Source organism: Salminus brasiliensis, chromosome 7 (genome assembly GCF_030463535.1).
Source record: "Salminus brasiliensis chromosome 7, fSalBra1.hap2, whole genome shotgun sequence".
In the NCBI taxonomy this organism is placed as follows: Eukaryota; Metazoa; Chordata; class Actinopteri; order Characiformes; family Bryconidae; genus Salminus; species Salminus brasiliensis.
The window spans coordinates 827,370-853,100 of NC_132884.1; the positions used below are offsets into that span (position 1 = coordinate 827,370).

General features: G+C 45.3%; 1 protein-coding gene across 6 annotated transcripts in view; it reads left to right on the forward strand.

Moving 5' to 3' along the window:
* Window positions 1-25,731, forward strand: part of tnrc6c2 (trinucleotide repeat containing adaptor 6C2) — a 56,858-nt gene that overhangs the window by 14,322 nt on the left and 16,805 nt on the right. For 2 of the 6 annotated variants that reach the window (XM_072683297.1, XM_072683299.1), the window contains exons 2-4: window positions 6,756-6,834; window positions 8,601-8,622; window positions 17,074-17,358. In XM_072683297.1, coding sequence (XP_072539398.1) covers window positions 6,778-6,834; window positions 8,601-8,622; window positions 17,074-17,358 — 364 coding nt within the window. In that variant the 5' untranslated portion in view covers window positions 6,756-6,777. Of the gene's footprint in view, window positions 1-6,736; window positions 6,835-8,600; window positions 8,623-17,073; window positions 17,359-21,122; window positions 21,361-24,158; window positions 24,203-25,731 lie in introns of those variants that run through there. The other 4 variants (XM_072683298.1, XM_072683301.1, XM_072683300.1 and 1 more) reach the window with 4 other exon arrangements.

Genomic DNA, 25,731 nt, shown 5'->3' on the forward strand with positions numbered 1-25,731 from the left:
TTGTGTTTATCTCTCTCTCTCTCCTCTCTCTCTGGTCTCTCTCTCTCGTCTCTCTCTCTCTCTCTCTGGTCTCTCTCTCTCGTCTCTCTCTCTCTCTCTGGTCTCTCTCTCTCGTCTCTCTCTCTCTCTCTCTCTCTCTGGTCTCTCTCTCTCGTCTCTCTCTCTCTCTCTCTGGTCTCTCTCTGGTCTCTCTCTCTCGTCTCTCTCTCTCTCTCTCTCTGGTCTCTCTCTGGTCTCTCTCTCTCGTCTCTCTCTCTCTCTCTCTCTCTCTCTGGTCTCTCTCTCCGCTGGTGTTTATCTATCTCTCTCTCTCTGGTCTCTCTCTCTCGTCTCTCTCTCTCTCTCTCTGGTCTCTCTCTCTCTCTCTCTCTCTGGTCTCTCTCTCCGCTGGTGTTTATCTACTCTCTCTCTCTCTGGTCTCTCTCTCTCGTCTCTCTCTCTCTCTCTCTGGTCTCTCTCTCTCTCTCTCTCTGGTCTCTCTCTCTTGCTGTTGTGAGTAGAGAGAGACTCGGACGCTGGTGTTAATCTCTCTCTCTGGTCTCTCTCGTCTCTCTCTCTCTCTCTGTCTCTCTCTCTCTGTCTCTCTGGTGTCTCTCTCTGTCTCTCTGGTGTCTCTCTCTCTCTCTCTGGTGTCTCTCTCTCTCTCTCTCTGGTCTCTCTCTCTCTCTCTCTCTGGTCTCTCTTGCTGTTGTGAGTAGAGAGAGACTCGGACGCTGGTGTTAATCTCTCTCTCTGGTCTCTCTGTCTGTCTCTCTCTCTCTCTCTCTGGTGTCTCTCTGTCTGTCTGTCTCTCTCTCTCTCTCTCTCTCTCTCTGGTCTCTCTCGCTGTTGTGAGTAGAGAGAGACTCGGACGCTGGTGTCTCTCTCTCTCTGTTCTCAGCTTTAAATTTGAAATGACGGAAATTAAACTTGTATTTCACCTGAATTCTGGCTTTACCGTCTAATTTTAGCCCAGGAAGTCATGCAGGATTAGATGAGGAAGATGTGTCCATGGGTTCGGGTTTGTGGAAACACATTAAACAGGCTAACGTTTACATTATACTGCTTAGTTAGCAATGATTAACGCTACAGGCTGTATTAACTACCTCAGGGGGGGCGCTATACAGCACTAGAAGGAACCCACTGTAAGGACTGTCTGTTCAGATGAAATGAAATCTGTTTATATATATATATATATATATATTTTTTTTTTTTTTTACCGTACTCGTACCGAACCTCGAGGTCCAAACCGCAGTGTGAACCAAACCGAACGACGAGCAGTGTATAAACTGGAGGATTTAATGGTGATTCAGCAGTTTTATAAAACCTTGTTTACTCTAAAAAGTGAGGTGATGCTGTGTCTGATGATACTGGCCCTTAAGAGTCAGAGAGGCTCAGGTGGTTCCTCTGAGATGTTTGCTCCAGAGAAGCTCTTATTGTTAAGAGGGAGAGAAGCTGCCAGAACTGTCTCAGAACAGACGGTGTTGGTGCGTGGAAACGCCTCCATCATTAACTCCACCCTGGAGGTGCTGCTCCGTCTGGGCTGTAGGTGTTTGGGTGTGTTTGAGCAGGAGTCTTTTCGCTCGGCCGCTGAACGAAGTGACACATTTATGAGCTCTCCTTCCTCTCAGCGCCTGCTGGACGGGTTTCCGCTGTTAGCTCATCGCTAACTGTGAAGCTCAGTGCTGAAGTAGAGACCCTGATGTAAGAGACTGAAATCTGTTCGCCTGTGTGGTGTGTGTGTGTGTGTGTGTGTGTGTGTGTGTGTGTGTAGGCTCTGTAAGGTTTGGCCCAGGCCCAGAAAATGTCCTTGAGCGGGGGCACCCCTGTCCCCCTACCCTGCCCCCCCCCCTCCTCTGTGTGTAAATGGAGTGCAGTGTTGGCGTGTCTGTCTGTGAACAGAGCACTAAAGTGATAGATTAGCAGTTTTATGGCCCGGTAGTCCTATTGGTTGGACAATAGTATTGGGACACCAACTCATTAATTTCCTCCACACGCTCATTCTGACAGACTGTAATACACTACAGGAAGCGTAGGGGGCGCTCTATAATGCTCTATAATGTTCATATGATCCACACGCTCATTCTGACAGACTGTAATACACTACAGGAAGCGTAGGGGGCGCTCTATAATGCTCTATAATGTTCATATGATCCACACGCTCATTCTGACAGACTGTAATACACTACAGGAAGCGTAGGGGGCGCTCTATAATGCTCTATAATGTTCATATGATCCACACGCTCATTCTGACAGACTGTAATACACTACAGGAAGCGTAGGGGGCGCTCTATAATGCTCTATAATGTTCATATGATCCACACGCTCATTCTGACAGACTGTAATACACTACAGGAAGCGTAGGGGGCGCTCTATAATGCTCTATAATGTTCATATGATCCACACGCTCATTCTGACAGACTGTAATACACTACAGGAAGCGTAGGGGGCGCTCTATAATGCTCTATAATGTTCATATGATCCACACGCTCATTCTGACAGACTGCAATACACTACAGGAAGCGTAGGGGGCGCTCTATAATGTTCATATGATCCATGTGCTCGTTCTGACAGACAGTTAATCTGAAGTTTATAAGGTAAATTGGACACCTTGCTGTTAGAAGTCGTGAGTTAAGACGTTAAACTAAAAACGTAGCTCTTGGTAAGAAATGCTGCTGCTGAAGGCATTTTCATCATGACGTATCAGTCAAAGATATGATTGACACTAAAAACATCAGCTGGTAAAACTGGTGTATGTTATGTTGTCCAGCTCTAGTATTACCTTTCCATAATCAGTGTCTGTAATGACTAATACGTGGCTTTATTCAGCGCTCTGTATTCTAATGGAAGCGGGAGGGCATTGTAAGACTCTAACCCACTGGTTTAATTCAGGTTTAGGGTTTAAGCTTTCTTAATGAGAAAAAATCATCATTGTCTCTACTGTCCAGAGAAGACGCTGCTGCAGTACAGTACTGGATCCATTCACACACACCGAAATATGGTGAATATTTAATCCTGAAGATCCGCAGACTTTTGGGAAATGCAGTCTTTGGGCGTCACGGTGAAATTTGGAGCAGGAATGCTACACGGACGAGCAGATCGCAGGCAAACACAGTTCCTTGCCTGTGCTGACAGCTACCACGGAAACCACACACACACACACACACACATTCACACAGAGCGAGGACGGAAGCTATTCACAATACCCAACACGAAAGCGGCAAAGCAGTTGCGTGTTTGGAGGCCCTGGATGCAGCGGCCGCTCTGAATACTGAGCTCATGTGAATCTTCCAGAGCTTTGAACTTCTCGATATCATCAGATGAAGTCCCTGGAGGCTAACAAAAAAAACGCTGAAAGCTAACATGCAAGCATGACGTGGGCTTAAATGTCAGCTTCCCACTCTATTAATGAGGTTGTGCCACCAGCTCAATCAAACCTGCACCACGGCTCCATTTCCCCCCCAGAGCAAATACAACATCTACTGACCTTGACTTTCTGTTTATTTATTCATTTTCTTACCAGGTCGACCTCTGGATGATCCGAGTCACTACACACAAATGGAGCCCGTAACCCTGGCTGCAGTGAAACTGGACTCCAATTAGGGGTCATTTCTATAATCAGTCAACAACCGAAGCCATATTTCCCCTACGCTTCCTGTAGTGTATTACAGTCTGTCAGAATGAGCGTGTGGATCATATGAACATTATAGGATGATATAGAGCGCCCCCTACGCTTCCTGTAGTGTATTACAGTCTGTCAGAATGAGCGTGTGGATCATATGAACATTATAGAGCATTATAGAGCGCCCCCTACGCTTCTGTAGTGTATTACAGTCTGTCAGAATGAGCGTGTGGATCATATGAACATTATAGAGCATTATAGAGCGCCCCCTACGCTTCCTGTAGTGTATTACAGTCTGTCAGAATGAGTGTGTGGATCATATGAACATTATAGAGCATTATAGAGCGCCCCCTACGCTTCCTGTAGTGTATTACAGTCTGTCAGAATGAGCGTGTGGATCATATGATCATTATAGAGCGCCCCCTACACTTCCTGTAGTGTATTACAGTCTGTCAGAATGAGCGTGTGGATCATATGAACATTATAGAGCATTATAGAGCGCCCCCTACGCTTCCTGTAGTGTATTACAGTCTGTCAGAATGAGCGTGTGGATCATATGAACATTATAGAGCATTATAGAGCGCTCCCTACGCTTCCTGTAGTGTATTACAGTCTGTCAGAATGAGTGTGTGGATCATATGAACATTATAGAGCATTATAGAGCGCCCCCTACGGCTTCCTGTTGTGCACTACAGTCTGTTGCGTTGATTAATATATTAGAATGCACTGTAATGTCAGTCATGGATGTTTAACCTTCGGCATCAACGGCATCAACCCAGTATGCTACTGCAGGGAATGCTGGGTAAACTGTGTGTGGTTTGGGGGTCTCCATGGGTTGCTAATGCTCCGCTGTAGGAACTGTAAAGGCCTGTGATTTCCCCCAGCCTGCGAGAGATGGCCTGGCGAACACTCGGCCCTCTGTTAGCCTTGTGGCCTCCACAGGACTGGATCTGTGCCAGCCCTGTACCAGTCTCACAACACACACACAGACACACACACACACACACACACACACACACACACACACACACACACACACACACTGTTAGGCCGTGGCTTGTTCTGGCTTCCTTCCCTGTCTCTGCTAACTAGCATTGTGTTGGATGGAGGCTAAAGCTATCACACAGTGCGGTGAGTGGTTACAGTGTAGCGGTGAAGCGATTAGCCAACGAGGACAGCTGGATGTGAAATGTGATGAAAGGCTGCAGCACTGCTTACCTACACACTGTATAATGTATAGCAATCAGCCATAACATTAGAACCACCTGCCTGATCTTATCTAGGTCCCAGACAGTCCTGTGAGTCGTGAGGTCACCTTTGGCGGCCATAGAGGGGCTTTATACCCCTCTAGCCCACGCCTGGCATTATTAGGCAGCATGGTACCAATAGGGTCATGATGTTGATCTGCTCCAGAGAGTCCTATTCTATTGGCAGTACTTCTTCTCTACAGGGACTAGACAAGCTGTGTGTGTGCATCTGTGTCAGCAATGAGTGCAACTTAAAGTAGCTGAATGCATTCATTGGAAGGGGTGTCCACAAATATTTGGACATATAGTGCATTTGACAACATTTTACCTTAGTATCATATAGATACATTACTGAGTCCTGTGTGTTTATATTTTATTATTAGATAATTAATAATACCTAATTAATGAATAATTAATCAATTAATCAGCACAGTTCTGGTCTGAAAGCTGCTGTTTTACTGTGTGTGTGTGTGTGTGTGTGTGTGTGTGTGTGCTTTATGAGCTTCAGGTTCGGCCTTTGGAAACTTCTGACACTGAGAGGGTGCGGTGTGTATTTTTAAACTCCGCTCAGTGTCCTCCCCCACCGAACACACACACACACACACACACACACACACACACACACACACGGGGGTAATTTCAACACCATCCCTCCGCTCGTTCCTTTCTCTGGACCTCAGCCAGGAAGCTCCAGAGCCGCCAGCACTAGTCATCATCCCGCCTGCTCGGATTGGCTGGGGAGCGAACGCAACGGCCAATGGGCTTTGAGAAGGAGGTGGGGTGAGGGGGTAAATCAGGACGGCTAATTGGCATTGGCTGTCTGCCAGCGCCGTCCCAGAGGGCTCTGTTCTGTAGCCTTGCAGTCCGTCTGTCTGTCTTTTTGATTGACACTTCTTCTGTAGCAGCCGGCTAATGTGGAGCGGCGCAGTGGCCATTATTTCTGCTGTGATTAAGCCGTGTGGTATTTTCCTGATCCGCTGCCACGAGCAGGACAGAAAGTGGGTGGGGCTGGTGGAAAGGAGGCTGAGTGGATAGAGATACACACTGTCCGTCAACTTTTACACACCCTGCCTCCTCTTATTGTGTTCAGTTAAAGGGGAAGTCAACAGATTTACAAAATTCTCTATATTTCAGAGAGTGTGTTAAACACTGTCAGAGTCGGGGGTACGGAGTGAATCTGAGCTTCACTGTAGAGAATCTGACCCACTCTGATCTCTGTACAGTGGAGGTGAATGGAAGCAGGCGTCGGTTGCCATGACTACAACACAGATACAGCCCATAATTTTATCCCCTATCCAAACCCACCAGTGCAGCTACACGAGTCTTCTGAGTTTTATATGGAATAATGATGATGATGATGATGATGATGATGGTGAAATAGTGGAGAATCTGAACTAATGCAGTTCTCTTTAGGGACTACTTTCTGTAGCCGCACTACACCCTGCAGCATGTATCCCTCCACCATTTTAATGATCTGGTTCTAAAAGCAGGTTCTAGAGCCGAACTCTTCTCAGAACTCTGGTAGAACAGTGTCTCAGGCATCAGGCAGCGTCTTCATCACCATTAGGTGAAGAACTTTCTGTGAGGAGCTTTTATTAGAGCTTCAGACGTCTGCTTCCCTTCACCTCCATTACTGCAAAGCTCTGTGGTGTGGCTGTGGGAGGTGTGGAGAGGAAAGGGGGATGTTAGGACAGCAGTGCAGTGCAGTTGCAGTGCAGTGCAGTGCAGTGCAGTGCAGTGTGTGTGTGTGTGTGTGTGTGTGTGTGTGTGTGTGTGTGTGTGTGTGTGTGGTAATGTATTGCAGATGAAACCATTCCATGAAGTATTAATCTGTTTTCTCTTTGTGTGTGTGTGTGTGTGTGTGTGTGTGTGTGTGTGTGTGTGTGTGTGTGTGTGTGTGTGTGTAGCTGAGGGAAGCTGAACCGTTTGATGGAAAAAAAGAAAAAGTCAGAGGAGAAATCTAAGAAGGACAGCGCTCAGAAAAAGGTGAGTTTAAGCTCCTGTCCTTCGGTTTCTCTCTGTTCTGGTTTATTAGGCTGTCAGTCGGTCACTGGGGTCCAGAGTTGGGCTGATTTTGTCTGAAATGCCTTATTGCTTATGTTGAACCTGGATTTAATGACTGGACCTCCCTGACGCACTCCGGACTGGGGCTGGGCGGTGTATCGCACTGTCGTCTGTCATCGCCGCTGTGATACGAGTTCCTGCGTTAACACTCTGCACTCTGCAGCCGCTGCCGGCACTGAGGGATAAGGCTTACCTGAGACCGAGGGGTTAAAAACAGGGCTGAGATCCTGAGGGCTGTGACCCAGCCCAGCGCCCGCTCTCCGCCCATCTCCGCTCCCCCTCCGGCCTGCTTTCAGACAGAGCCCTGTTTGTAATCTGTTTCCACTCGATTAGCAGCACCGCTAGCCCTGCCAGCACGTTCCACTGCAGGCTTCACAGGGACTCTTCTGATTAGTAGGCCGAGTGTTTGAACCCGCATTTCAATGCTGCTTTGAACGAGCTCACGCCGACTTCCACCGCTCCTCCTTGGGGGAATTCCCGTCGCCGTCTTCAAAAGGAATTCCATTTCTGCATAATTAAACTTTCAGACTGGGTTTGGTGTGAAACGCTCCGTTCTAGAGAAGCTCAGCATCCCTTATAAATTATTCAGTTCCCACCATGAATTGTTTGCTACCCACTGTGAATTATTCAGAATCTACTATACATTTTTTGGTATCCAGTATGAATTGTTCAGTATCCATCATAAATTATCCAGTAACTATTATAAAATGTTTAGTGTATATACTATATTATTCAGTATTCACTGTGAGCAGGACAGAGAGTGGGCTGGCGAAAGGGGGGCGGCTGAGTGGATGGAGAGACACACTGTCAACTTTTACACCCCCGCCTCCTCTTGTTACGTACTATTCATTATCCACTATTAATTGTTAAATATCCAATATTCGTTTTCAGTATCCACTGTGAATGATCTATTATTCTCTATGAACTATTACCTAATAGTATATATTCTATAAGCGATTAGGTACCCACTCTGAAGACCCTCCTCTTCTGAGAGTGATCAGGTGAAGAGAAGAGTATTATGGTCTGTATATTGACTTGTGTTTAGTAGAGTCTAAGATTAGAGGATCTGAATTTAGTCTATTTAAACTAGCTGAGGTTCTTCTTCAGTAAACAGTGAAGCTCTTCTGTAAGAACTCTGGAGAAGAGCGTCTGATAAATGCTGTAAATTTAAATGAATTGTGCACTATCTGCTGTCAAGTGTTCACTATCAAGTGTTCACTATCAAGTGTTCACTATCAAGTGTTCACTATCAAGTGTTCACTATCAAGTGTTCACTATCAAGTGTTCTTAATGCACTACGAATTATCCCATAATTCTCTGCAAGTATTGATCTCAGATATCTGATCTGACTCTGATGTCCTCGTGCTGCTCTGGTTCTGAGGGCGAGTTGAAGGGCTTAAGAGACGGTGGCTTTGTCCTCAGTGTATCTCAGTAAAGACGGCGAGCCCCTCTCTGTAGTGGACAGTGTCCAGCTGCTTCAGCTGCTCCAGCTCCAGCCGTACGCTTTAATTCCCAAACTGACGTCTCTGATTTATGATGAGAGCAAATGTCAGGTCGGGTTTTGTCTGTCTGCTACAGTACAGTGTTATGAATATTCATCATGTTATGCAAATTGCATGCAAATGACCTGAGTGAAATATGTTGACGTGTTTGCGGAACAAAAACGCTCCCTTTCTCTTCACTCGCAGGTTGCCGAACAGAAAACCAAAGGTAAGGAGAGCTCTCTGGATGGGAATGGTAGGAGCATGCTGTCATTTGTACGAGCGGCTGTAGCGTGTGGTTAGGGGGGGGGGTGCGGGGGTGAGTGCGGGGGGGGGAGTCAGTGCTCATTAGGCAGGAATTCTTGCTGCTCTGTTGGCTAGCTGCTGTATGCTAATGCTCGGTGACGCATGCGTTATTTCATTAGCATATGGTCAGTAAGGGGTGTGTGTGTGTGTGTGTGGGGGGGGGGGGGAGCTAGACAAGCATGCTGGGAGTCTGAAATGCTCCCGGCTGCTGGAGTAGCCCGGTTCTGTGTGTGTGTGTGTGTGTGTGTGTTTGTGTGTGTGTTTGTGTGTGTGTGTGTGTGTGTGTGTGTGTGTGTGTGTGTGTGTGTGTGTGTGTTTTAACATGCTGAGTGTATCCAGTACAGCTCTACAGGCTCGTTTTCTGGCCTTTGTCCAGAAGTAACTAATCCAAGGTCAAATCCTTGTCCACATGCTTCACAGACGCTTGGACATCAGCACAGCCTCATGGCAGGTGACCATAGCAGTAGCAGTCTGAGACTACAGCCAGCAGTCAGTAGCTTTTTTCAGTAATGAATCCTAAAGCAGAAACGGTTGGTTTAGCGTGTTCTGTGGAGTCCCACAGGGTTCTATGTTAGGACCATTGAAACCCAGCCGTTCTCATCTATTCCCATACTGATCAGACCCACCTGTACCCATCTATACCCACTCATACTGATAGTCCGTCTCCTATTACGGCCTGACGTACCCTTACACACAGATGAGTGATCTCAGGTGATGCAAACATGCTCATTCTGACAGACTGTACTACACTACAGGACACACAGGGGGCAGCGTGGCTTCTGTTGTTTGGTTTAAAAACGGCTGTTGGTTTGATCTGAAGCTGAAGGCAGAATAAAAGGTTATTCAACTAATTCAGTATTTTAATAAATTAAAGTATCAACTGTAGAAATAGTCAGTAGCCTCTGCAAACAGATGTGGAATAGAGAGACGTTGAGGGAACATTGGAGAGATGTTGGGAGAGACGGAGAAGATGTTGGAGGAGATGTAGGAAAGATGTTGGAGGAGATGTTGAGGGAGACTTTGGGGAGATGTTGGGGAAGGTGTTGGAGGAGACGTTGGAGAGATGTTGGGGGAGACGTACGAACGATGTTGGGGAGACATTGGGGGAGATGTTGGGGGGATGTATCTGAAGGAACGGACTCTGGACCATCTGCTGTTGTGTTGTGTTTCTCTGCTCTCTGGATCTTCTCTGGCCTCTCCCTGCGGCACGCTAAAGGAGTGTGTGTTTTGAGGGTGTGTGTGTTCTCCAGCTGGAAAAAGCTGTGTGTGTGTGTGTGTGTGTGTGTGTGTGTGTGTGTGTGTGTGTGTGTGTGTGTGTGTTGTGGATCAGTGACCTCATTGCCTTGGAGCTCCTGATGCAGACAGCGATTTTGGCATGAAGTGCCTCTGCTGTGTTACTCACACTGTTTTGGGAGTGTGTGTTTGGAGAGAGTGAGTGATGATGATCAGAGGACGGGAGGGGGTGGAGATAAAGAGCAGGAGAAAGAGAAAGACAACAGAAAGAGTAGAAATGAAATGGAGAGCTGGAGCTGGTCTTCACTAGAACAGAGGAGACGGATGCTGGATCTACAGCGAATGATGGAGATGAACAGAAAGGATTAAAAGCCTCTTTAGAGAGATTAGATTAGTAAATATTCCAACTCTATAAATGTGTAAGTGATGATGCTGAGATTAGATTAGATTAGATTTTCTACTGTCTGATATTGAGGTGAGGGTTCTCTCACTCTGTTTGATGGGTTTCTGCATGCGCTTCAGTGGAGGGCTGACCATTAATTAACCTGATTCCTCTAATGATCATATGGTCTAGTTTGGTCATCCTTCCTTGGAGCAGGTTCTGACCACTGCATACCGGGAACACGCACTGATGTTCTGGAGATGTTCTGACCCAGTCATTGTCTAGAACATCACAGTTTGGTTCTTATCAAAGTGTCTCAGATTCTTACACTTGTCCATTTTTCCTGCTTCATCACCTTCAAGAACTGACCGTTCACTCGCTGACTAATATGTAGATCCCCCCCTGGTCAGACAGAAGACACTGGACCCACTTCAGCTCTCATTGGTTTTAATGTTATGGCTGATCACAAACGTGAGCTGTAGTCTGCAGCTGGTTTGTATGTATGTCTCTGGGTGAACGCTGGTCCAAGTCAGTAGGAGTGTAGTGTGTACTAGCACTGAGAATGAGTGTGTAGTGCGCGTCACCCCCACTCCTGCGGTCAGACTCTCCGGTGTCCCACCTCACTCCATCGTCCGCTCTCCATAATTGATCCTGTCTGTTTCATGCATATAGATGAACAGCAGGCGGACCCAGGAGCCTGACCAATTATCTGCCATAACCCCTGTTAGCAGTGGGCCACACACACAAACACACACACACACACACACACACACACTGAAGCGCTGGGCGAATAGCTGCAGCCGTTGCTAAACAGGCTAGTTTGCTGCAGAAGCTGCTCTATAAGCACACAGTCGGGATAAATGGGTAATAATTGGCTGGATTACTCTGCATGTAATTAAGTTACATCATAGGAGGATAATTGTGTTAGTCGTTTCACACACACAGCTTTTTTTAGTGATGCCCTCGTTCCCTTTCATAATAGCAGTGTCATCTCACTGCGAGCATCAGAGGAAGACTAAATTACACACTGCTATATTTACTGCACAGCCAGACCCACAACCAATTAACACCTTAGTGAGTAATTAGTGCCGTGTTGATGATATTTGCAAATCAGAATCAGAGAAAAACACTTTAAATATTATGTGATCATAAGGTTCAAAAGGCCACATTCCATTCGATTCAGTTTTCTTGGTGTCGGTGCATAAAATAAAAAATGATCTCATAGAAAACCTTAAAAATAATACATTTTGTAAGTAATAACACATTTATTAGGCTTTTCCACCAGGGGGTGCTATTAGGACTTAAATAGCCTTTAGTGCATTAATAGTTTTGTTGCCATTGAAAAGATGTTTTTACGTTAGTTTTGACACTTCAGAAGGTGTTGGGTATAGGTTTGGAAACTGAAATGTGAGAATTTATTGAATAATGCATTTTTTTATTCATCCATTTCACTGGATAAATGGCTTGTCTATACCAGGAACTTTATTTGGAAAAAAGAATGTTTATTATGATCCATACGCTCATTTTGACAGACTGTAATACACTACAGGAAGCGTAGGGGGCGCTCTATAATACTCTATAATGTTCATATGATCCATACGCTTATTCTGACAGACTGTAATACACTACAGGAAGCGTAGGGGGCGCTCTATAATGCTCTATAATGTTCATATGATCCACACGCTCATTCTGACAGACTGTAATACACTACAGGAAGCGTAGGGGGCGCTCTATAATGCTCTATAATGTTCATATGATCCACACGCTCATTCTGACAGACTGTAATACACTACAGGAAGTGTAGGGGGCGCTCTATAATGCTCTATAATGTTCATATGATCCACACGCTCATTCTGACAGACTGTAATACACTACAGGAAGTGTAGGGGGCGTAGCTTCTGAAACAGAGAAAAAGCTACAGTTTTGAGCGTATTCAGATATGTGTGGACGAGGTCTCCGATTATGGAAGCTTCTCCCCTCGGGTTCTCCAGGCTTTCCTGTACTCTTGAGCTCTGTCAGTAAAGCTGTGGTGATGGATGCTCGGCGAGTTACGGGGTGAGGAGGAACCTTTCTGCTGAGTGTGAGACGTGGAGGTGCGAGCGGTGACTGGCGGCTCATTTGTGGCGTATCCTGCCTGTAATCAGGAAACGGTGTTTTCGCTGCCGGCGCACTTCTGAAAGTGAAGACCGTTTGTGAATGCTTCAGTCTCGCGCGTTTCTCTCGGACGAAGCGCTTTCCGCCGTCTCTGGAGAGTTCCCACCACTGTGCCCAGATTTACAAGGTGGCACTAACCATAACAATGCCGTCGCTCAACACACTGCGCTCCCAGATTGAATTAATTTGTAATTTCACATCCAATTAATTGCGTCAACACTTTGAGCGAGACGCTGGCGGATAGCGGCCTAATTATCGGCTAATCCACCAAAGCAGCGAGGAAGTGCTCTGTTCTAATGTTGACATTTATAAATACTCACCAAAAGAATCGTGATCAGCGTCTTTGTGAACGTCGGTGCGTTTATTACAGCGCTCATTAATCAGGGTATTTGTCAACAGTGCGTGTTTATCATTTCTCACGCCGCCGCTGTTGTGTACAAGCTTTGGGCGGAGGTGATAAATTAAGCGCAGAGCCGTAAATATGATGTAACATCCAGGTGACTCGGTCACGCCAGATGAAGATGAATTTTTGAGGAAAAGGTTTTTCTGGGTCAGAAATGAGTGTTTGTTTTATTACAGGGTTTTCGTGAATGTATGTGACCTCTGACCTCTCTCTGATCGGTTTTGGAGGATTTTGGGTCTCGGCATGGTGTCCTAAATCCCTTTTTTTGATTTGCAGTGTTGACCCGATCCTACTGAATTACAGTGATGGGCATTTTAGCTGTTTTTGCTTTTTAAATATTTCTATTTTTAACAAATTCCTAAATATTATTATTATTATTATTATTAGTTTAATTATACAAATAATAGTGTTTTATAAAAGGGTTATCTTTATGTTGTATACTTAACTTTTAATCTGTGCATATTGCTTCCATCCTGCAAAAAAACATCTTAAATGAGAATTTTTTTTTTTTCATTTTTACATTTTCTGTAAATAATATTATTTTTTTTAAGATGTAACCGATTTTATTGAGTGAAGTGAAAGCGTCTTTATTCCATGGAGCTCCACCATCATTCCTGAAAACACCGTTCCCATGCTCTACAGCTCAGTGCTGGGAGGCTTTATCTCAAGCTGTGTGTGCATTTGCACATCTGTGTCAGCAATGGTTGCAATGTAAAGTAGCTGAATGCATTCATTAGTAGGGGTGTCCACAAACATTTGGACCTTAATCTTGTAGCTCCAACGTTTGCAGTTCTAGACAACACACAGACATGCTCTTGCCGTCCCCTGGACTATCTTTGTCTCTTCATCAGCAGAAGGTCATGTGAGGGGTGAAAAGCTGTGTGTGAACGGTTCAGGACAGATGGGCAAAGCCAAGCCCTCTCTAACGTGCCTCGCTCGCCCACACCCCAGCGTTGTCCCAGTGCTTCCCCAAACCACACGCTAACCGCTTCTCAATTAGGTTGGGCTAATAGGGGCACCAGACCTCTCCCACAACCCTGTCTGACCCCAGCCCGGCTCCTTTCACCCGTCGGAGATGTGGCCTCTTCATTAAAGCTCAGACGGGGCCTTCCAGGGGCCTCCTGAGCCTTCTGTCCTCCCGCAAGTGCCCCATCCCCCCTTGTTCTCAAGCTCTGTCTGAGGTTCTGGATTACTGCAGATTCCACCTGCGATGGTTCCTCCTCATTTCCATTTGCTCAGTCCATGCTGGATGCAAATTGGAGCTTTACTAGATTCGGTAAATCTTGCAGTAGGCAGAAGAAAAGAGTCGTGGAGCGCAGCCGCGCAATTAGGATGCGCCCTCCCTCGAACCCTCAACTGCACACTCTCGGAAACCTAGCCTTCTCCAGAGTAAGTGGTCAGGTAGTCTCTACTGAGCTTTGACCCGGCTCTCCTCTGGATCAGCGTCTCAGCTCAGCTCAGCTGCTCCTCACCTTTAGGTAAAGAGTTCCTGCTATGATGCCTACAGCCACCATCCGTTCCCACTCAGTCTGTCCTAACATAACTGCCTTTTCATCAGCATTCAGACAAAATTACTGCTAAAGGCAAAGACTGAAGATTATAATCTGAGCTTTAAAGCTGCTGAATGTTAGTGCTGGTGAAATCTGAGCCGCTGAATGTTAGTGCTGGTGAAATCTGAGCTGCTGAATGTTAGAGATGGTGAAATCTGAGCTGCTGAATGTTAGAGATGGTGAAATCTGAGCTGCTGAATGTTAGAGATGGTGAAATCTGAGCTGCTGAATGTTAGAGATGGTGAAAGCTGGGCTGCTGAATGTTAGGACTGGTGAAATCTGAGGTTAATTAAGTGAACAAATTACAGGAAACAAACCTGGATGTTTTTTTCTTCTATTTTGACACTATTTAGTTTCTATTTCTGTCCTGAAATTAACATTTTAATATTCAGTAATTAAACAGACATTGTGTTTGATTGATGATCGAGGAAACAGAAGCAGGAGTTCAGTTCAGCACTGGATCCAGCTGGATCCTGCTGCGTCTCCCTCTTTTCTCACCTGCAGATGAAAGTCTCTGAGGGTGGAAGGAGAGTCTTAATCTCGTTCTTTATGTAACGTAAACAAGCGCCGCCATTTGAGAGCTCTCGTTTTTTAAGTGTTGTCTTTGAACACTTCCTCTATGAGCTGGATGAGCTAAAGCAGCTCTCAGCTTTGTTCCGGAGCTCAATCAGGAGCAGTCACCCTCCCTCTCTCTCCCTCTCTCTCTCTCTCTCTCGCTCTCTCCTCCCGCCGTCATTAAACGACTGTCCCGAGACGGCCGACTGCAAACGAGAGCGCTGATTGCAGAATGAGCTGCTAATGGAGAGCTTTTTGTGGAGTGGAGGGCTTTATTAGGAGCAGAAGGAGACAGAGCTGTAATCTGGAGCCGGATTAGAGCCCAGAGAGAGAGACTGACCGAGAGGGACAGGACGGGCAGTCGATCTTCTACAGACACTCAGACTGAGAGGTCCATTCTCTTATTAAAAATGGGTCTTTCTCTGTATTGAGAATATTTCCATTTCTATATACACTGGTCAGCCATAACATTACAACCACCTGCCTAAAAACAATGTCCCCCTTGTGTTGCAAAAACAGCTCTGAGCCTTTTGAGGCACAAGACCTCTGAAGGAGTCCTGTGACATCTGGCACCAGCAGCAGATCCTTTAAGTCCTGTAAGCTGTGAGGTGAGACCTCCATGAGCATCAGACTGTCTCAGATTCTTACGCTTGTCTATTTTCCCTGCTTCATCACCTTCATCATCTTCAAGAACTGACTGTTCACTCTTAGTTCACTGACTAATGGGTACATCCACCCCTTGACCGGAGCCACTGGACCCAGATCATCCGTGTAATGTTATGGGTGATCAGTGTATTAAGAGCATTTCCACAGAATTGAGAGTTCAGTTTCTCAAAAACCTCCAAAATCTCCAAAATAAAAATCTTTCAGTGGACGTTAATGTAAAAGATTTTATTCAGTCATTTTGGAGCGTTTCTATTGGTTCGTTCATCATGGAATTCTGATACAGAGTAAAGAACAACTGCAGATTCACATTATAGAGAAAAGTGAGAAACAAAACTGGAGATACCAGGAGACACCCTGATATTAATTTCTATTATTTTCATACTCCTCTGAATGGTCTCAGCTTGTTTCAGTGTGTCTGTGTGTGTGTGTGTCTGTGTGTGTGTGTTTGTAATATTAATGTGGGAATTCTGCGTCTGAATACTCCCCGACCGTAAAGCTTAATGAATAGAGTTCAGCTGAACTGAGAGCAGAAGGAGAAAAGGAAGGAGAGGGAGAGAGAGAGAGAGAGAGAGAGAGAGCGAGCGAGCGAGAGCTCCTCAGCATATTGCCTGTCTGAGTCTGAGTGTGAGAAAAATCCCACAAGCCCCAGCGTCCATCTGCTCTCTGTAATGGATTCGGTCGAGCCCTGAACAATGAGCACAATGAGGCTGGAGGAGGAGAGGGGGGTGGAACAGGGGATGGGGATGGGGAGGACCGGAGGAGTGGAGACGGGCACACTGCTTGATTGGTCAACAGGGAAAGGGGAAGGCTGGGCTGATTGGCCGACAGGGGAACAGGCTCTGTGAGCTGTGTGTCATCAGCACCGAGTGCTGCGACAGAACACACTGCCTTAAGCTCCCTGTGTTTCACAGCAGAGAGAGAGAGAGAGAGAGAGACATAGAGAGAGAGTGTGTTCTGTGATGGTGTTTAGGAATTGGTCAGTGACCGTCTGAGGACTGATGTTGAGTGTTAGTGAGTTTTACTTCTTTAGTGTGGAGTGAGATACAGCGTGTAGAGAACGGGTGACAAACTGCAGCATGATATGAGCCAATAATCCATACACTGTCTATTAATAATAATAATGATGATGATAATAATAATAATCACAACAAACAAAAAAAAAACTAATTCTGTACGGTTTTGTGCGAAACTCTTAAACCATGTGGGAAAATCTATAAATATGAATGTATTAATGATTATATAGAGTTAATTACAGGTAGACGTGATGTGAGACTCTCTTTGCTGTCCTGTGCGAAAGTTGCATGTGCACATTATATATGGTCTGACTGTGTAGTGGATTAGACCCGTTACAGGGATTTGTCAGACTTCTCTCTTCTCCCCTGTGTTGTTTTCTCTCTTCCTTCATGCAGCCTTGTTTTGTTTCTCCTGCAGTGCCAGACTCCGCTAAGGCCAGTCCCCCGCCAGTCCAGTCCCTGTCCATCCCCAGCAGCAGCAGCAGTAGTAGTAATGGCAGCCGTAGCCCCTGCAGCCTTCAGCAGCTCCAGCCCCCGCAGTGTGTCCCCCGTTTCCCCCCCAGAGAGGTTCCTCCGCGCTTCAGGCACCACGAGCACAAACAGCTGCTGAAAAGGGGTCAGCCACTGCCCACCGCGGCCAACAGCCTGAGCAGCTCAGCCTGTACACCGCCACCAAACACTCAGACCAACGAGCACCTCTCTGGTGAGAAGCAGTGTCTGTGTGTGTGTGTGTGTGTGTGTGTGTGTGTGTGTGTGTGTGTGTGTGTGTGTGTGTGTGTGTGTGTGTGTGTGTGTGTGAGGGCATCCTTGAGCAATGCTCTGCCGGAACCTCCTTCTGACAGTTCCGTTTTTAGGTTTTAGATGCAGCATTTAACACCGGGGAAACAAGCAGAATGGTACAGACATGTACACTGTATGTCCAAATGTTTGTGGACAGTGCTTCTAATGAATGCATACTGCTCATTTAAGCTGCACCCATTGCTGACACAGATGTGCAACACACAGCTTGTTTAGTCCCTGTAGAGAAGAAGTACTGCCAATAGAATAGGACTCTCTGGAGCAGATCAACATCATGACCCTATTGGCTCCATGCTGCCTAATGCCAGGCGTGGGCTAGAGGAGGGGTATAAAGTGGCAATACTCTGGACAGTAGAGACAGTTACTCCAACAAAGACAGGATGAACTCTTTTAATACCCTTGATTTCAGAAGAAACATTGAATATGCAGGTGTCCCAATACTTCTGTCCTTAATGTGTATGCCATGGTAAACATCTCAGCAACTGTGAGAGCAGAATACTGTGTGTGTGTGTGTGTGTGTGTGTGTGTGTGTGTGTGTGTGTTAGATATGGGACAGAGGGCAGAAAGGTTGTTTTGGAAACAGGCTGCGATTACAGGAACATCATCTTCCTCCTCAATGCCATAAACATCTCCACAACAGATATTCTCCTGCTCCTGCTCATAGCGAGCAGTTCAGCAAACCTGGAATTTACTCCAGTTTTGTCTCAAATTTCCTCAGTTTTTAGAAAAAGACATTTCAAATTCTTCTGTGTGAAAACAAACCAGCGATAATAAGCCCCCCTCTCCCAAACGAGCCCAGAATCAGTCCTGAGTGCAGACCCTGTATCCAGGATAAGTGTGAAAACCCATCAGTCCAGTCCATCACTCAGCCCAGTAGAGTCAGTATCAGAACACAGCAGAGTTAGCAAAAGCAGTTAACACAACTGAAAGGTGATTGGTCCTCTATCTCTATGAACAATATGACAGTGGCAGTACATTGACCATGGTCACTTTTATTTATTTATTTATTTTTAAATCTGATAAATGATCTGATACGTGACTCAAAAACTGTGATCCGATCCGACCAGTGTCCGTGATAGCCCTAGTGTTCAGTAATCTCTAATAGACTTGATTTCTAGGGTTTCTAAAGCTGTACGACTCACTGTTCTCCATGCATATTAGCATAGCTGTAAACGGTAGCAGCCATCAAACACCGTCTTTAGTCAGGCTGATGTGCTGCGTCAGTCAAATGGTCCAATTAAATCATAAGGAATATGGATATTGTACAAATGTGACCTGAACACACGTGAACACGCTGAAGTAGTGCAGACAGGCCCTTAGTCTCGGTGCTAAACAGTGCAGGGTGGATCTTCAGGGCGTGAAATCGATCTGAACTCTGTGTTCATCTAAAACCCCTTCAGGTCAGAGGCTCTGGAAGCTGCAGGGCTGATGGCCTCCAGCTCTGGTATTGTTTTAGATTATTGTTTGCATCAGGCCCAGCTGTCCTCGTGTGCGCATGCAGGTGGCTCTCGGAAGGGGGTGTGATAATGTGGCTGTGAGAAATTCATCTCAGCTACTCCCCATAACCCCCCCAGCTCCACCCCCACCCCCCTCACCCTCCACAGCAGCTCTGGGGGCTTCTGCTGTCTTTAGCTTTGCACTGGAGGATCTTCTGCTGCTGAATATTTCATACTCATAGCAGACAGTGATGGAAATAGAGGAACTGTGTTGAGGACGTAACTAACAGCACAATCTAACGTCAGAATATTTTTGCGTGTCTGATTTGTCTGAATCCTCAAGAAGAATATCTGTTCAGTTATACGCACATCAGCCAAAACATTAAAACCACCAGCCTATATTGTGTCGGTCCCTTTGTGCCACCAAAACAGCTCTGACCATCTGAGGCGTGGACTCCACGAGACCTCTGAAGGTGTCCTGCTGTGGTATATCTGGCGCCAAGACTAACGTTAGCAGCAGATCTTCTAAGTCCTGTGGTTGGGGCCACCATGAGCATTAATAAGCCTTGGGAGTGTAATGTTATGGCTGAGTGATGTAACTAGAAAAGCTTGATTGTGATAGAATGCTGATATATGAGTGTTAAATAATGCAGTACAAAGCATAAAATATCCAGGAACCACCAGCTTTCCTGCCAGGCTGGGTGTTAGCATTAGCATTGTTGTTGTATAATTCTCTCTCTCTCTCTCTCTCTCTCACTCTTTTCTCTTGCTCTGCTTTTTCAACCCCGATGGGCAGGCGGGTGAGTGTGTAGCGCATGCGCGTCATTCTGGTGTTTTTGGAGAGTGAGCAGGGACTTTGCTCCGCGGGGGCCGTATGCATTGAAAGGGGTTTATTTCAGACAAAGAATGTGGCCGTGACGTCACTGCCAGTTTGGCTGAGAGAGGCTCGAAGGGGAAAGGGTAAATAAACATCCCCTCTAACATCTGACACATTAGCCTCTCCAGGCAGGATTACTGTGTGCTCATTTATTGCATTGGCAGGTTTCCTGTGAGCATATGTGTAGCGGTAGGAGGGAGGTTCCACTTGTTCCTCGGACGTGTAGAGTTCATGTTAGTTTGCTGTTTAAATGCTAGATAAATGTGTAGTTAGTGATGTAATGAGTTCTGTACGGACAGGTTCTGCATATGGATGTGGAGGAGTATAGAAATAAATGGAAATGGGGATGGGTAAGTACAGAATGGTACAGGCATGGATTGGTGTGGGGATAAGTCGATGGGAATCTGAGTGGTTGGTAGATGGATGGGGATGGATGGAAATGGGTCATTGGAATAAGTGTGAGGATACATGGATACGGGCGGATGGATACGTGTGGATGATTGGTTGGATGTGTTTTGTGCATGCAGGTCAGGAATAACTGTGGAGAAGGTCTGCAAAATTAACAGTAGTCTGGTAGGCCTGGTCCAGGAAGTGGAATTAGAGATCGGGGGTGCAGTAACACTATCCACAGCAGGAGCCTTAGACTAAATAATGTTTGAGAATCACTGCTGTAACATCTGAAACGGAGGGTATAATGTCCGATGTTGATTTTAAAGATGAGCTATTGGATTGGTGTCAGACTTGAGCACAAAGTCGTTTATCAGACACACAAAAAAAATGGATGAGGGTCAAGATTTCTCCTGACTGGTATCTATAGTTTGCTCAGGGCTGTAAAAAGCATGTAGCAATGCACAGCAATGGGCTCATTCTCCAGTATCCTCCTAAGAATGTTCTTAAATGAGAAAAGTCCTAAAAGGAAATTCATAATGTGTAGTTTTTGAAAACTACATAAGTGGGTTTTAAAAAGACATTTTAATTAGTTTAATAATTTAAGCAACCCATAAAAACAGGTAAAAAGAAGTAAAGCAAAAACATGAAAACAAGTATAAAAAAACAAGAATAATAATAATTAAATAATAATAATAATAATTAAGCAGTTACAAAAAATAAGAATAAATAAAAGAATAGTAAAAGTTCAAACAAAGTAAGAGACAACTCGAACATACTGAAATCAGATCAAACAGTCGAGGCCGAGTGAAGGAGGTTAGAGACTAAGAGTTTAAAAAGACTGAGGGTCCAAAGCTGGACGTTCACGAGTGCCTCACCTCCGTCTGTGTCGGACCGTCCCAAAAATGAACGTTTTAAAACCTTTTCCTGAGGATTGATTTGAATGGTCTGATCGTCTAAGAGTGAAGATGAGCCTTTTTTAGAAGAACAGAATCGATCAATAGATTTAAAAATAGCTACAGCTCACCAATCTCTCACACAACCACACACACACACACACACACACAGGGCAGCAGTAGTGTTTCTTGGCACTGGTTCAAGATGAGGCTCAGATGCCTGGGTGCAGACAGGCTGGAGCAGACAAACGGCTGCTTCCTCCTCCTCTCCTCCTGTGTTTTCGGCATGGTAATGCAGACGCTCTCTCCAGGTACCGCTCGGTCCACATCCGCCGCTGGTTTTCCTTTTATTTCTGTCTCTCGCTTCTGTGTTTTTGATTTGGCTTGTGGCGTTCCCGTCAGCGAATGTGGAACAATACAGAAGCAGCTGGGTTGTTTGGGTGTGATTAATTCATCATGCGGTCTGTTTGTTTGTTTGTTTGTTTGTTTGTCAGGGTGCAGACGTAAGTCTCAGCAGAGCTGAGAGCAGAGTTCCTACTGGCTGTACACAGAGAGTAATGAAAGCGTCTGAGGCAGAGAATCGTAGACAGGAGCCTCACTCTGTTGGCTGCGTTTCAGCTCCGATAAAATGGCGTCCCGTTCCGAGAGAGAGGCTGGGAGACCGGGGTGCTCTTTCCATTCACATCTTCCCACTGCTTCTCTCTAGCTCTCTCTCTCTCTCTTCCCTCTTTCTCTCGCCCTGCTCGTGACACTTCTGCTGAAATGTCAGGCATTAGCAGCCGTTCCGCTGTTCTCACAAAGGAAAGGGGGGGAAAAAAACAAAAAAGGTTGAGATGTTCAGTTATTCAGGCGCTGAAACAATGCCAGCGCTGCTCTGAAGGCATTTCAGCCTTTGCCAAAACAGCTCGGTTGAAGGACATTTGAGCTTTTCGCAGAGCAGCACCACAGCTTTACTGTTTAACCCAAACAGTGGCCGGCTGCACAGTCCAGGGGGAATCTGAATGTGTAGAGTTGCTTCCTCTGAATGGGCTGTTTGATGTCAGAGCCAAACTGTGTTCAAAACAAAAACAGTGAGGTTTCGTTTGAAGGTATGGGAAAATGTTTAAATGCTCTTTCATAGCTTGACATGACCAGACTAGGTCACCTTTCAGGTAAAGGCTCATTTATGATAAACGTTAAATACGGATATGGATACGGACGGAGGCTTCTGTCCGTGCTCTGGGGTCATTTTGTTGCACATTCTCTGAAAGCTTACGAATACGGACAGAGCGGCGCAGTACTGCTGGAAGTCGTGTAGGGGCAGTGTAGCTGATAGTTCAAGCGAAGCACGGCCGCTGCTATACGGACACAATGAAGAAGAAACGTATTAATTGTTGTACATAAAGAGTATGAATGAGCCTTAAGGGAGATACAAGGAAATACCAGGTTGGAATTACAGTGATCACGAAGACGTACAATAAGACGACTCTCAGGACATTGACATGACGCCTAGATTTCAGCATCTTTTGATGGTATCTATATTTTTGTAAGGAATGTAAGAAGAAGAAAATATTGGATCGGGGAAATATCAGATTGCTGTCAGACGTTTGAAATCGTGAGTATTTTGTTCCATGGTTACGTAGCCGTGGGCGACGACCTTCCAAATGTTGATGAACTTATTGGTCTCAGCAACATAAAAAGTAGAGAAGTTTGTGGGTGGCTCCTTTTTTCTCTGCCTGCTCCTAAATTAAGCCCCGCCTCCACATACTTGTGATCAACCCCCCCCCCCTGCATTTTTTATTTGTGCTGAAAGAAAAAAAAATTAATTGTTGCATTTAATTGTTTGTGATAAGAATGCATTTACATATATTATTACATACATTTTCCAGCCTACAGAAGTTTAGCTCCATCCATTCACAATACAGGGCACATTTTCCCAGATCCACAGAGTTTACGCAACAAAAATAATAGTAATTAATTTTTCCAGCCTCTATTATCTTTTAGGGGTTTAGTACTGTGCCTTTTAGGAATGATACAAATGAGCTCTGTTCTGATTGGCTGTCATGTACTGTGCCTTATTCAGAACGCAGTCCGACCTAAAACACTTCTTATGTCTTCAACGCTAAATGGTAATAAGCTGAGTATTTTTTTTATATCAGAAAAACAAATACAGAACAGGCTGTTTTTGTAATGTATATGCCATGTATGGAATGTACGGGATATTTTTAGACTTTAATAACATTACATACTAGATCAATCTCAGTCATATGAGTGGTTTAATTAATTGACTAATAGTCCATAGATGAATCAGATACAGATAAACATGTCATTTCCAGATCTCCTCCTGTGGATCCAGGGCTGACAGTCAGCCTGTCCACAGTGCTGTTCTGTGTAATGTGTTGTGATTGCTGTCCTTATCTGCCTTTTCCTCCTGGGCTTGCCCAGGAAATGCCTCCTTCATGAGTGAAAGTTGATATGGTCTTCAGGTCCGTGAGGGGGAATTCTGACGCTTGTGAATGAGTTTGAGTGAAGTGTGGCTTTTTGATGTATGTGCTGGATTACTGTCAGTGTGCTTTGCACTGGTTGGGCTCAGTTTCTTTAGCTTTTCCCTTTCAGTTTCAAGTCTGAAATGTTTGTTTATTATTGGCGTGCAGATCACAGAGCACTGACCTTGCTCTCTTTCTTCATACACAGTTTCTCTTTTTATCTCCCTGCTGGCGTGCCTTTTTAGATGCCTTCTCCCTCAAAAGCCCAGGCCTAAACACTGTATACATCTGCGGTTCTACAAAAAAAGACTGTGGATGCGGTTTAGTTGAAAATCGTCTACACCAGTTTGAGCTGGACTGACCACTGCAAGGCTTCGCCTCCCTGACTGAAGGCTTGCTGTGTGATGTAGACGAGCTTGTGTGGCGGTAGCTGAAATGCATTGGGTCCTGACGGCTCTGGGAGATAAGGGTGTCTGGGGAGAGCAGATAAGTGCACCGAGGGGAAAATTGCATTCGGAGGGACCGGGCACAAGCTCAATTTATGCAGGACCTTACGGCTCGCGTCTGTTTGAAGGCGTCATGAACGGATGCATTCTGCCTGACAGCTTGTCCACAGTGCATTGTACCACTGATTGATGGTTATATTCACTGGCTGAATTGAGAGACTTAATGGAAATGAAGCCCGAAGGTAAGACACAAACATTACAGTCTGCTGAGGGTTTCAAAATTTAGTCTCATTTTTTATTACTCTACTGCTCTGTATTATTACATGTCGATGTACACAATCAAGACATTGTGTGCACCCACTGAACCACTGATTGATGGTTATGTTCATTGTATAAATTGAAAGCCTTGATGGAAATGAAGCTCAAAAGGTAGTACAGTATCACAACAGTCTGCTAAGAGTCTCTAAATTCAGGCCTATTTATTAGCTCAGTGCTGGGCATCGATACATTGTAATGCACACAGTCAGTACACTGTGCGCTTCCACTGTATCATCGATTGTTGGTTATATTCGTTGTCTGAATTGAGAGACCTAATGGAACTGAAGCCCAACGGCAAGACAGTAATATTACAGTCTGCTGAGGGTTTAAAACTGTAGGCTTTATTAATTATCCTTATGCTCAGTAATAATACATTTTAATGTACACAATCAAGACACTGTGTGCACTCCATCAACCACTGATTGATGGTTATATTGTCCAATGTGAGAGACTTGATGGAAACAAAGCCCAGATGTAAGACAGGAGCATTACAGTGTGCTCAGAGTCTCAGTGCTGGACGTCATACTTTAAACATATACATTAAAATGCACACTGTGCTTCCAATGTATCAACTGATGGTTAAATTCATTGTCCGAAATGAAACCTAATGAAACTGAAGCCCAAAGGCAAGACTGAAGCTTGCCTAAATTCAGGGTAATGTTAATGAGGACATGGAAGCACATGGCATACTGATTGTATATCAGTGCCCTAGCTAAGGTATAAGCTTGAGTCCTAGTCCTTTTTGTGGCTTAGTAAATCATGCACTGACCTCTTTTGGAAAGGAGAGTTACATATTCCAAGACTGGGAGAAGTGCACTCAGTATCCTGGGGAAAAGCTGGTTGTGTTTGCATTGCAAGATCAATGCCCTCCATCCCCTTTTTCGCCATCATTTATACTCCATCGATTACCTGCTGCCTCATGATTGATTATAGCTAGGGAGAAGTAAAGCACTCACTGCTTTGCATTTGTGTGTGAGTGTGGGTGTGTGTACTTGCCAGAGGGGGGAGGGATATGTGCACGCTTCTGAGCTACACAGCAGCCCCTGGTGATCCCCGGTAGCGATGCAGTTGTGGTTTTGTGGGGACCTGGCGGGGCGTGGGGAATGATGGATGAGGGGCTAGTCTTGGTTTCATTCCAATAAATGAACCCGTTCCACCTCAGCTTCTCTTCAGCATTGCAGCAAAGCGATGGGAGAAGGCAGCCTGATGGTGCTTCTGCTTCTTTTCCACACTTATCTGCTTCCAGAAGACATGGAATATACGGACATGTTTTAACTAATATGACTTCGGCCACGGTCCACAGAGCATTGCAATATTCTGGAAATCTAAAAACTATGCATGTATGAAAAATACCTACAATGGGAGAAGAGTTGTAGATCATTGTCAGCCACTCTTTTTCAAGCTGAACATCTGTGGAAATGATTATATTATAACTTAAAAATTATATTTCTTT